We start from the raw sequence: 13,455 nt of genomic DNA on the forward strand, positions 1-13,455 counted from the left end.
ACCACTTACCGGGCTTCTGGTACCATCCGAAGGGATAGGTGCGGACCTCAGTGTCGGGAGGGCCACAGTCCCAAATGCGCCAGGTGCCTCCGCTTTCCTCACTGCAGGTCTGAAGTCCCAAGCTGTTCAGAGTTAGGCAGGTCACCTCTCCACCTGGAGCGAACGATAACCAGGACCAGGAAAGTGGTCAGGACAGAAGATTCTAATTGAAACAGGGAAATTCTGCAAACTATTCTTTAGCAGGTATTTGGGGTTCACACTGTATTCTAGGTACGGCCTTAGCCACGGATGAAAACCCGGTTCCTGGATGACCCCTGGCCTGAGAACACAGGAATCCTGAGCACACAGGAATGAAGGCTTGGGGGCATCCTCATGAGTCCGGGCTGTGCGAGGGCTGTCTCATCGACCCCTGGTCCTCACACGGCCCTGCGAGCGGGTAGCATTTCCATCCCCACTTACAGTCGAGGAGCCTGAGGCTCAGAGATTCAGCGACTTTTCCGGGATCGCACCACTAGCATGTTTTCATACAGGTCCCATGAATGGATGAGAAGGCAGCTAGGTGAAGTGTGGAAGGCAGGCAGTTCTGATCGGGTAGACGGGGGGGGGTGGAGAGCTGACCGGGTACTAGACCAGGAGCCGCGTTTCAGCCGTCATGTTTATAAGCCAGCTCCCTCTCCAAGCCCCAGCTTCCCACCTGTGAACGAGGATTGCTCCTCCCCACCCACCACGCGGAGGTGCTGAGGGTTAGATCAGATCATAAATTCGAACGCCTTTTCCAGGCTGTCCAGTGCCCTACGCAGGTGAGGGGGTTGCTACCCCTTTCACCTTTTAACTGGGAGACATTTAGAAAGCCGAAGCCGGTGCAGCAGGGGTCCAGGTCGCACAGTCGTTCACATTCGAAGAACCTGGTGTAAGAAGAGAAAGGCAGGCCTGAGGGATTCCACTGGCGGCCAGGGCCTGGGCATGGCAGGGGTGGGGGGCTGATTTCCTTGTGACTACCTGTGGGGGTGTTCTGGCCAAGATGCATGAGTGGATGCCTAGCTTTGAGGGGTTTTCTGCAAACACTACTCTTTTCTCGGGAATACTGTCTTGCCACCCTTCATTCATTCCCTGAACATAAATCCCATGCCTATTCCGTGCCAGGCCCCAAGTCAAGCCAATCCAGCATCCTGAATGTACTCCTACAGTCCTCTCAGATAGGGAGAAAGTTCTAGCTGTGGGTTCTAGGAAAGGGACAAAATGGCAGGGAAGGTGTCTCAAGAAATGGTGGGGGGGTCCCGTGGGCTCACAGTTGGAGTGACCCAACCAGGTGCCTGTTTAGGTGGCAAAGAGTTGTGCTCTGTCCCCCGCCCTTATCCACTCCACCGCATAGGCTGACCACACTCCACGGACACACCTCTGTTGGCTGGGTCACACTGTCCAGGCTGCCTCTCAGGACCTACTCTGCTTAACAACTCCGTGTGGCTCCTGGAGCCCACCCTCAGCTTCCAGGACCAGTCCTGCCAGGAGGAACTCAGTGGCTCCAAACCAGTGCCCGGGGCTCAGTCCTGAGGTCCCCCTGCCCCAACCCGATATTGCGGTTCAGATCACTCATTCCTGACTCCTGAGAGCTTGATCCACCGAGCTCTTCTATGTAGGGACCCCACTCATTCTTGGTGTTCTAGAAGCACCAAGAACCCGAGTAATCCTGGCGGATGAAGCCCCCATCTCCCAGGCAACCCCTCAGACTCTGGCTTCACCTGCGCCCTGCCCACCTGCCCTCCCACCAGTTTACCTTTGTTGGAAGCTCACTGCTAGGCCCCAGCCTGGATACTGTGCTTTCCCATCAAACTAGCCTGCTCCGAGACCCCAGCCCCAGCCCCCACACCAGGCTCAGGCTGACCCCGGTTCCAACCCTCTTTCTCTTGCTCCCCACCCCCACCCCCGCCAGCACAGGTGGGGCTCGGCCCAATCCCCAGAGAGACTATCTCACATCATCTTTTTATCTCCATTTTCAAATGTAGGTCTTAAAACCCATATGACACGGTTTTACAGATCAACAACGTGGCCCAGAGCAGCAACTCGCAGATCAATGCCCTGCACCCTAGAACACAAAAGCATCGCCAGGAGGAAGCTCACTTAGAATTCAGGGGTTTGAGCCCCACCCCAGGACGTGCGGGCTCAGCAGGTCCTGGAGCACATGCACTCAGGTGTGGCTGCTAACAGGCCTCCCCGCTGACTCTGATGCGGGATCCACGAGGAGGCTGAGAGAAGCAATGCCTCCAGTGGAAACAGCTACATCACAGCTGACTGACTAAAAACATGATAAAACACGTTTTTGAAACACTAAGTCCACAGAGTGTGCAAGTCCACAGAAGCCTACGGCCCTGTGAAAAGTCCGACTGGCTCTCCAGATTCTGAACACGCACAGTGGGGCTGCGCCCCCCAGTTTATTACAGGGTCAGGTAGTTGTTACTAACTGGTAGGACATGGCTCGTGTCTTTTTACATTTCCTTTCGCATCCAAGGACCGGTGGGCCAGGGCTAAATTTTGTGTTTAATGCCAGCAGCCTACCTTAGCCAGGTTCTTATAACATGATTGCTTTCTTACTATCTTTTTCAACCTTTGCTTTGAGTTTTACAGTTTTTATGATGCCTGTGCCTTTAACTGATACTACACCACCTTCTTTATGCAAGCGAAGAGGCTTCCTGATAATCATCAGCTGCGGGGGTGGGGGTTGGGGCGGGATGAAGCAGCTTACCCAGTGGAAATGGACTTGTCAGACATGGGCACCTTGTTTCGGATGGAAATCCCCGTCAGCACTTGGAATGGCAGGCGGGTGTAAAAGTTCTTCACTTTATCTTGCAGTACAACTATGCAGGAGAAGAAAGAACGTATATCATTTAGGGAAAGTTTGGTTGTCTCCACAAAAACACGAGGATGAAGGTGTATGCACCAGCCGAGCGCTTCCAACGAAAGATGCATATTACACTCCCACCCCAATCTCCCTAAAACAATAGTGAAGGGACTCCGGTAAGGCACGCACACACAGAGACAAAGAGACAAGGACGGGGATAAAGCGACAATTTCCCAAGCTACAAAGCACAGAGCAGAGTACAAAATTGAGTTAACGGACCTAAGAGCTTTTAGGTCTTTCCTGCAGGAAAAACCAAGAAGCAACACCCTACACCTTCTGGAATCCCAAAAGGGCTACGTAGGGCAGCAAGAGGATGGAGGTGGGATGGAACGCAGGGTGGGCACAACGTCCCTTCAGGGAGAAATTAGGTCTCTAGACACCTTCCTCTGCTTTCTGCGGGGACGACAGCCCTCCCCGAACACGGAAGTAGATCGAAGCCTTATTTTCTGAAGAGGACAAAAGAGAGAGGGTGTCAGGGGTGCAACAGGTACAGTCAGTGGTGGGAGCGCCCCATGGAAACTAGAGGGTTCTTTCAGGTCAAAGAACGTGGTAAACACTGAGACTCTTTCTCCCAACCTTATTCAGAAGCCAAACCAACAGCCCCCAGCTTTGTGCCCCCAGGCCAGATAGTGCAAGATTCCTCTGGAGGGAGGACCCACAGATACCGACATGGGGGGTTCCCCAGAGGGTGGCCTGCGGGATTAGCCTACAGGGAAACCCAGAGTCAGCAAGCTCCCACTGCACACTCCAGGCTCCCGAATCAGCCGCAGGGCCCTTGTCTCATGTCCGAGTGGAAAATCAAGGGTCCCCAGGTGTCTGAAAAAGGCCTCCAGCAAAGACGATAGAACAGGAAATGGAGGAAATGGAGACTGTGCAGAGTGAAAAAAATCCCCCCACCCCAGCAAAAACTAGAGTCATTAATGCCCTCAGGGAGAAAAATCCACTCTATTTTGGGGGGCCGCAGTCGGTGGGGTCTGCTGTAATCCGGTGGAATTTTAGCTGACCCGGGCACTGACAGCAGCTTTCTCTGAGGACTTATTCTCAGAATAATCCCAGGGCAGAATTATTCTCGACAGTCAACCTGACACGTCTCTGAATGGCTTCCCATCTCTACAGTGAGCACGGAAAGCTTTATGTTTTGTAAAAAGAAGACGATCTGGACACTTATGCCCACTGGCGGGGCTGCTGCCAGCCAGCACTCACCTTTCTTCCGGAACAGGGCACTCGGCCGGTGGGGCAGCAGGAGTCTGCAGCCCGTGGGACTTGACTCCAGGACATCATTGCACAACTGGGCCTCTGGGTAGAGGGTGCAGGTGAAGTACGAGCCAGCGCTGTCCCTTATCTCCGCCAGCTGACAGAAAGAGGGCTCCTGGACACAGCCTGCAGGCGAGAGGGCACGGGGTTTAGGGCCGGGGAGGCCTGCAGGACACGGCTACCTCTGTGGGGCCTTCTGAGAAGCCAAGCCTCCTAGGGATTCTTCCTGAGCAGGGCAGAGGCTGGGACAGTCAAGACTTTCCAGGCTGGAGGGCCCTAGAGAGCCCCTGGGGTTCTGAGAGCGGGGAGTCCACGGGCTCTGCGTAAAGGCCGAGTCTAATAGGGAGAGGGGTGGGTGGTACAGGAAGAGAGAGAGCCCAATTCCACTGGCTCTACCCAGGACCGTCTCAGAGATAGTCTGGACCTTCGGACCAGAGGGCACAGGACTGTGAAACCATGTGAGCTTGGTAAGTGCCCTCCCTGTTCCCACTCCCATGCTGGGCTCTGCCACGGGCAGGCGTGCGCTCTCTGATGGGGGGTATTTTCCCCAGGTTAAACACCAGGCCCAGAACATAGATTCTATCTGTTAGGTAAAGAGTAGATGAATGGATAGGTGGGTGGAGGGAGGGAGAGAAGGAGGGAAGGAGGGATGGATGGATGGAAGGGTGGACGAAAGGATGGAGGGATGGAGGGATGGATGGATGGGTGGAGGGATGGAGGGATGGATGGATGGGTGGATGGGTGGATGGAGGGAGGGAAGGAAGGATGGAGGGATGGAGGGATGGATGGGTGGATGGAGGCATGGATGGATGGATGGGTGGATGGAGGGATGGAGGGATAGATGGATGGATGGGTGGAGGGATGGAGGGATGGATGGATGGGTGGATGGGTGGATGAAGGGATGGATGGATGGAGGGAGGGATGGAGGGGTGGGTAGATGGAGGGAGGGAAGGAGGGATGGAGGGATGGATGGGTGGATGGAGGCATGGATGGATGGATGGGTGGATGGAGGGATGGGTGGAGGGATGAAGGGATGGATGGATGGGTGGATGGAGGGATGGGTGGAGGGATGAAGGGATGGATGGATGGATGGATGCATCATCGGTGCTGGGAGCAGAGTAGAAATTAACTACACTGTAAGCCTCTTGAAGATATGGGTTATGTCCTTTCTTCGTATCACCTGTGGTACTAACACTGAGGTGACCTGGGAGATGTGCCATTGACTTTGATCCTAAACTAGGCCTGTGGCACCTGACCACAGGGTCTGGAAGGAGGATGAGGTGTTAGGACACTTACGAGACAGGCACCACAGGTTTGCCTGCTGCGGTGAAAACAGGTGTTTGAAAAGCCAGTGCTGCTGGCTGGGCAGGGGTCTGTCCCCACCAACAGCCACCTGGCTAAGCTCCACAGGCACAAAGAGCTCCGCTGCCACATCTGAAACAGAAAGAAGGAGTCAACTTCCTTTGCCCTCACTTCCACAATCAATCTCTCCTCTCTCTCTCTCTCTCTCTCTCTCTCTTTCAAATCAATAGAGCTGGGAGCCTGGACAGGCAAGAAAAGTTCAGAAGGCCCCAGAAAGTCCTAAAAGTCATGTAGTCACAAAACCTCAGAATCTTGGTTTGGAGGAAACCTTGGGAGCCATCTGGTTCAACTTTTTACCCAAGCAGGACTTTTTCCCATGCTATTTCTGGCCGCCGCCCTGCAGCCTGGCATGGTGCGTCTGTGCCCATGACCGCAGCGGCAATGCACCCCGTCGTTAGGAAGCTGTGGGGTCCAATCTGCCTCTGTAACTTTGAAGCTTTGATGCCACTCCATCTTCTGAGGCCTCATGGGAGTCCCATCCCCATCCCAAATGGCAGCCTTCATCTGTGAGAACAGCTGTCAGCGCCGCTGCACCCAAACCTGGAGTCCCAGCCCCACTCCCCCAGGCTTTTCTTGTGACCTCAGACACTGTGATCTGCATGCAAGGATCCTCCTGGACATCCTGTTTCCTGAAGGCCAAGTACAGGCTCTCCCTCTGGTCCAGGCTCTCCCAAATTTTGAGCCTCATCCCCAGGAGCCTGAACTCACACTCCCAAAGCTGCCAACCCTGGTGACCCCAGCTCGTCACCTCACTGCTGCGGCATTGCCTGTGTTCGCCTGCATGTACCCCTTCTTCCTCACCCACCTGGTCCTCCTGGATTTCAGGGACCAGGCTGTCCCCTCCTGCTCTGATGGTCTGTGGCTCTACAGATAGGTTCTCCAAGCCTGGGGGTGGGAGGATACTTCTGCACCTCATAAGGGTTCTGCCTTTCCAGAGGGGCTTACATGGGGGACAGGAAGCAGGTCATGGAAATGAGCTGGGGCCCAGTTGAACACCCCCAAGGGTGCAGCTCTGGCATAAAGTGCATCACATCCCACGGATGCCCCACTGTGCCTTGCCTTGCAGCTTCCTTACCAGCAACGGTCCCCAAAGTCGGGGGTGGGGGGTATGAAAAGATTTAGGAGTGTCTGCCAAGGCCAGAAGTCTAGTGCTGGCAGACACCCCAGGGACCACATGGCCAACCTTTCCTCTAGGCCGCCCCAGCCCTGTGGACCACTGCAACTCACATTGCTGTGTAGCAGCCTAGAGGCTCCCCTAAAGTTCCTCCAATCACACTTTGCCCTCAGAGCCCGTGCACAGGCTGTCCCCTGACCTGGGACCCCTTCTCCCAGGTGCTGCCCCAGAAATGTCCAGCAGATCCTTCCAGGCTCCTTGGAGAAGCCTTTCCTGACTCCTGCAGGTTGCTTAGCACCCTCCTGCCCCGTACCCTCCCTTCACCTGTCCCCACCCTTCACCTGTCCCCACCACAGCCCTCGTCAGTGTGTACAGTGGCTGGCACGTGGGACTTCTCCTAGTCTGCAGAAGTCCCCTGTGGCACAGCGATGTTCCCTGAAAGGTTTGGAGGTGACACGGAGTGAACACTGAGCCACCCAGTCGTTGGGAACCGCCTTGCCTGGTTTCAGAAGCTGTAAACCCCCATGGCTAAGATGAGTCAGAGACCTTGGGACCACAAACTACTAAGGAGACAAAGCTTATCTCCCTGGCAAGGGTGCCGCCTCTGCCCACTTTACTTTACCCTGCTTGGCCCTGAGCTTGACCAGTTAGCCAATGACGGGTAAGATTCCTCAAGGGAGGGACAACCTAAGACAGGCATGGTCATGAAAAGGCCCACAGGGAAGGACTTGGGGGGCTATAGAAAAAGGGGGTGATGGACCCTCACCCCTCAGCTTTGACATAGCCTGAGTCCTCATTCTGTCTGCAAGAAGTCGGCTAATCTCTTGGCTGCCTTACTTCCCCTGCCTGACTTAAGCCTGAAACAATGCCAGAGGGTGGTGCAGTCCTGTGCTGGAAAGGGCGGATTCCCCAGGGGGCGATCAAGCCTAAGAAAGAATGCATGAAATCCTGTGAAACCTGCTTTGCTAATACCCTCAATTTAAATGATAAGGGTCCAAGCCTGAAATGAGTTTGTTTCCCAAAATCTCATAGCTGTTTAACTGACCCTGACTCAGAATAACCCCTCAGAGTTCTTTGTTTGTTATCTATTGTTTGATCCTTACTGCCTGACAATGATTGATAAGCTTTACCTGTATTCCTGTGCAAAATGAACCCAATAAAAGCCCATTGAGGAAAAGGCTCTTGGCCCTTCCCCTTTGACAGATCGGCCACCTCTCCTCCCCAAGCAGATCATGTCTTGGTAGACTTATTCTCATCCATGGCGGCCAGGGGGGCCCTGCAGGCGGAGCACCCCCACACCCAGTGTCCCTGGTTCACATGCTGTGATAGGAAGAATCTGCTTTCTTCTAATTATCTCAAACTGGCACTCCCCTTGAAGGCAAGAAGGGTGTTCTCATTACCGTCCCTGTGTGCCCTCACTCAGCCTGACAGCAGTGCCCTGAAGTGGAGAGGGGCAAAATCCTCACTGGCTGTGAGCCTGAGAGGCCAGGTGAGCAAGCCCTCAGCCCATCACAGAGGAGCGGATCCGAGGGCTTTCTGCTGCTGGGCCTTATCGCTTTAGGTCCAGGAATGTACTCAGCTGAGAAGGGAAAATGAACAGAGCTTTGTCTACTCCTGCTGAATCCCTCCCAGGTCTGGGGTGGGAGGGGGCAGCTCCCCTTCTGGTGGGGGGAGGGTGGGAAGGAGTCCTTTCTCTTAGAATCATGGGGGTAGCTTTGTAGATTGTAGATTATACACCAGGCCCTGGCATGGTATATAAGGATGGATTTTACAGCATTCACACTGACATTGCCACGTCATCCATCTGTCCATCCTCATCAGCACCTCCAAGGCTGAGCATGCCAAATGTCCCAGGGCGGCAGGGGTGTAGGGTGCTGGGCGGGGCCAGAGCAAAGGGGAGGGCTATGCCCTGATGGAAGGGGCAGCTTGTCTCAGCTCATAGAACTTCGGGTACCATGTGGAAATTTGAAGCCAGAGTTATAAGGGCTTTTTCTGTTTTTCTCTACAGAAGCTGAAAGTCTGAATTTGTATACATAAATCTCCCAATATTAAAATATTGGCTTAGTTTAAAGAAAAACAGCCAACCCTGCAAATCAAACAAAACCCTTGTGCACTATCAGCTCAGGAGTCCCCGGGACTCAGCTCCCAAGTCCACTCTGTCTGTGCCGGGAACAGCAGATGTTCTAGAAAAACCCAGGCTTCAGCATCAGCCACGCACGGTGTGCATCCTGGTGCTGCTGCTTAGCTAGGGCCAGACTGGCTTCCACAGGGCACACCGGGGAACATACTCCTTAAAGCCTCATGTTTCTCATTTGGAATGTGGAATAACAATGCCAACTGGCAGAGTTGCCATAGTGTTGGCAAGATGATGCCTATAAAGCACCAAAGGGCCCCTAGGTGGAGAGGGATTTGAACCCTGCTCTCCTGACCTGAGAGCCCATGCTCTACACCAGACATGACCTTCAAGTCCCACAACTCCACAAATGCAGAATGAAGCCACAACAGCCAAGCAACTGCGATGGGATGAGCGCATTGGGGAGGTTTCTGTGCATTATCTTATCTGATCTGCACAAAAGCCCGGGAAGGGGAAGACACTGCCATTTGGGGGGCACATGGTACGTGCCAGGCAACGCTCCAGGTGTTCTAGCTGGCATGTAACCTGTAACAGCAGGAGGAGAAAGCAAGGTACATTCTACACGTGAGGAATCAAGGCCCCCGGAGGTGAGCAAAGTACCCAAGGCCGCGCGCTTCATCTGTCTGCGGTACAGTGGGGTATCTGTCCCACGAACCCTGCATTCTCCCGGTGCCGGCAGACTGGCCTGCCTGCCCTGTCTTCCCCTCATCTCTTCCTCCTCTTCCTCTTCCTCTTCTTTCTCGTCCTCCCTCTCTCTCTGAGCTTTGGTTCTACCTAAGGAGTAACAATTGGAGATGCTGGAGAAAGAGAAGTCTCGCGCATCACATACATTCTGCCCGTTAACTGCACGCATTTCTACTTCACACAGCGTAAGACGACTCCCTCGAAAAAGGCTCTCCTACATAGCTCACTATTTAACATTCCACGGTGTTCACGTTTTGCCCACACTCTTCAGGCCTTACCTAGGTGAAGCCACTGACCCCAGTCAGATGAACTTTGCCTTTTAATAAATGTTGCTGGCTTTGTCCTAATGGTTATTTTCTTCCCAGGAGCAGGGTGACTTTGGAATGATTTTACCTTACTTTCTGTGCCAGCTGCCCCTCGGAGGAGCTATCCATACTCAGGGTTGTATGATTGCCCATATCACTGGGTTACAAGCCGCAGAACAGAGCTATGTTAATGGGTCTGTTCATCGATTACACCCTTTGCATCACCATCCAGTCTCCACAGCTAGTCACCCAAGTTTATACAAAGGGTTTGGGGTTGGTACCTGTTTCCATTGGTGATGTCGACCTTGGTTCCATGCCCCTTCTACATCCCATGGACTCAGGCCGAGACCCCACGTTGGAATCTAGGGGAAGAAAGAGAACTGTTGTTTCTCTGTTGGGGAGGAAGAGAGAGTCAACAATGGCAATGGCCATGGGAGAAGTCCTCCTGGCCTTCGGCCAGGTGCCCAGGACAAGATCTGGGACAGATCTGGGGACACCAGTCTGCACTCGGTAGCCTCTTATGGACCGTCAGCCAACCTCTCAGAAACAGATTATTGTCCTTGATGTTGAACTTGGTAACATTCACATCCCCCTTTAAAATTAAAGAACCATGGTCATAAATATCCGTCTCTACAACACCCTGTGAGGTAAGGGGCAAGACGTCATCCTACTCTTGAAAAAAACAAGACTCGGAAAGGTAAAGTAACTCATCCAGGACATGCAGGTGATAAGCAGATACAATGTCCGGGTTGGGAACAGGTCTGCCATGGAAGCAGGGTGAGCTGATGGGGAGAGTGGGGCATTAGACAGGTTGGAAGGGGTGCTTCTGTTTTGGGTGGGAAATATCTTGAGGAGAAGCAATTTCTTAATTTTCACCAGCTAGTGCATCATTTACCAGAACTTTCTGGTAACTGGGAAGCACTGGACTTGGAAACACTGCCTGGGTCCCACTCCCAGGACCTCCCGTGGGTATTCCACTCAACACTCCAAGTCTCATTTTTCTTGTCTGAAAAGTGAACAAAAATGTCACTCCCTCCATATACTGACCCTATAGGTAGGACTAAATGAGGAAAGGAGTACATAATCTCATCATATCATTTTTTAAATAAAAATAATATGGGCACTTTTTTCTCTTTTTCTTCCCCTTCCCTTTTTTCCTCTTCCTCCTTCTTCCTTCTGCTCCTCATCATTCACCACCACCACCACCACCTACATTAATCAGTATTTATTGTGTGCTGGGCACAGTTCTAAGGACTTTGCCTGAATACCTTGCCAGTGTTTATGCAGCTCTACGAGGTAAGTACTGTTTTTATTACTATATTACCCACAGGGAGTCTAAGCTTAGAGGAGCTAATTGATGTGCTCAAGGGCACATGGGCGCTAAGCGATGGGATCGGAATTCACACCCAGTCACGCTGAGTCCATTCTCTGTGCTCTTTCCACCACTTCACAAGCACAGAGACAGGTCACTGGTTCTCTCTCTTAGGGGACTGGTGATCAGTAAGTAGGGACCATGGGAAGAGGAAGGAAGTGATACAGGAACCAAGGATGTCTTCTTCATGCCTCTCACCCAGCACCTAGGGCCATGATGTGCAATGGTTCACTCCTTGTCTGCTCCCTACTGAGACTGGAGAGGCTTACAGGTCCAGGCTGTGCCTTACCCATCCCTGTCATCCCATAGTCCTCAGACTCACCCCAAATTCCTGCCCCAGTCCCTGGCTCTGAGTAGGCATGTGGCCAATGTTCAGTCAACTCCAAGGAAGACAAACACACAGGGGATGTCAGACGTGCACTTAGCTGAGCCTCCTCATTTTACCCCCACCTGCTCTACACATCTGAAGTAGCAGGACTGCATGTACCACCCACCTGGGGGCTTGTCCCTTCACCCTGACCTCAGGGGAGAGGTGCCTGTGGCCAGGTCCCCTGGGAGAAATGCCTCCTGCAGTTGGCCGCAGCCTCAGAGCCCCTCTTTCAGGAACAAGGGCAGCCTGTGGTCAGCGAACTGGACTTCATGGGAACCAGGGCTTCCCTCCTCCATCCTTCCTTGGTTTCCACACTTTTCATCTTCTTTTGGACTCTAGTATCTTACCTGGTGAGAGTTGAGGCCCTTCTATTGCACGTAGAGCATGAACTTGGAAAGAAAGTCTACCCTTTTCTCTCTGGGGGACAGAGTGCCCTGTGAGTGAGGGTTGGGGCCAGACAGGCTCGCACCATCACCCCCGCCCCCCACCCCAGCCCCCACCACAAGAGCGTACCTTTCCAGAGGTAAACCTGCTGGAAGCTGGTCCAGGAGTCCAGAGTCCCTTCCAGGGGTGAAGGACCTGCAAAGGAGGATGTTTATGGGTATGACCTTGAGCAGGCTTGCTCTCATGGGGACCCACATGGCCACACTGCCTCAGTTCCCCACACTGCCCTCTCCTGGGTGCACCCCTAGCAGCCTCCTGGAGTTCCCTTCCATCAACCTGGCACAAAACCAGAGCTGCCAGAGCCCTGGTGTCTTGCTCAGGGCACCAAAGAGACTGTCGTGGTGAGGGGTCATGGACCTGTGACAGAGAGAATCACTCAAGGAACCAGAGATTGGCTTAAAAAGAACAAAACACCTAGGAAACTTGAGAACTCTCTTCCTATTCTGTCACTTAAGTCCCCTGAGACTCTTGTCTCCTTGGCCAGTTGGGATGGTAATTGTAAGGAAGGGACCAACGTACAGAAACTGTTTTCTGCAATACTTGGCATTCACTCTATTACTGGTAGCTGCCATTATTTAATTTATTTCAAATATTATTACATTTTCTTTTCTACCGAACTACACTCCCCTGGACACCACTCTGGATGAGACGGGATTTGCCACACCGTTTCCTACTGTCCGGGTTGCCTCTCTCACCTAAGATGCTGCCCATTCCCCCTATGATCTTAAAGGTGCAGGAAAGAGCTCAGAAAGCATGGATTCTGGAGGCTGGCCACCCACACAGGGCAGGAAACAGCTGGCTCACAGCTTGAGACAATAAAAATGATCACATTTGACCTTTAAGTATTAGTAAGCACCATGGATTATGGTAGCCAGTTATTATTAGGAACCTTAGCCAATGACCCAGCACTGTAATAAGCACTTTCCACGTACTGTCTGATTTCAACTTAATAGGTCAGCGTTTAATTTCCAGGTAGAGATCAAAATGCCAGAATTCAAATCCCATCTCTCTGGCTCCATATCCCACGTTCCGATCGCCACGCTCAGAAGATAATATACTATTTTAGAATTCTGTCCATCTCAAACGGCAAACACGCATAAAGGTTCTTATGTTTAGACAGGTGTGTAAGAAGGATTGAAGAGGTTCGGTGTAACACTGAACTATTTGGAAAACTCAGGTGTTAAAGTAACGCGTCCCCACCACAAGGAAGGCCGTGCTCTGGGAGTGAGCCCCCAATACTGAGCTGTGCTTCCACTCGGTGTTGCTTCTGAAATGGAAATAAACGGTGATGCTGGAACTTCTCAGGCTGCCCGACGCTGAGGCAGTCTCCTCAAAGGGCCCACTCAGAATTCTCTCCTGGCCTTCTCCGGGGGGTGGGAGTCAGTTATAAAAACATGGGGACGGGAAAAGCCATGGTGTCCAGGAGACTCGCACTTGGATCTCTGAAGTTAGAGGACTCACTCTACACCCCACAGAGGCCACACCGCACACTCCTGTGATACCAACACAGAGCGGGCCGC

At 52.8% G+C, this 13,455-nt stretch overlaps 1 protein-coding gene across 1 annotated transcript in view; it reads right to left on the reverse strand.

Annotated features, from left to right (window-relative positions):
• TG (thyroglobulin) overlaps positions 1-13,455 on the reverse strand; it is a 201,722-nt gene that overhangs the window by 129,721 nt on the left and 58,546 nt on the right. Inside the window, exons 25-31 of the mRNA XM_024572159.4 lie at positions 12,005-12,070; positions 10,031-10,111; positions 5,447-5,584; positions 4,100-4,276; positions 2,741-2,852; positions 826-905; positions 10-153 (exon numbers count right to left, since the gene is read on the reverse strand). Coding sequence (XP_024427927.3) covers positions 10-153; positions 826-905; positions 2,741-2,852; positions 4,100-4,276; positions 5,447-5,584; positions 10,031-10,111; positions 12,005-12,070 — 798 coding nt within the window. The remainder of the gene's footprint in view (positions 1-9; positions 154-825; positions 906-2,740; positions 2,853-4,099; positions 4,277-5,446; positions 5,585-10,030; positions 10,112-12,004; positions 12,071-13,455) is intronic.

Source organism: Desmodus rotundus, chromosome 8 (genome assembly GCF_022682495.2).
Source record: "Desmodus rotundus isolate HL8 chromosome 8, HLdesRot8A.1, whole genome shotgun sequence".
Classification (NCBI taxonomy): Eukaryota; Metazoa; Chordata; class Mammalia; order Chiroptera; family Phyllostomidae; genus Desmodus; species Desmodus rotundus.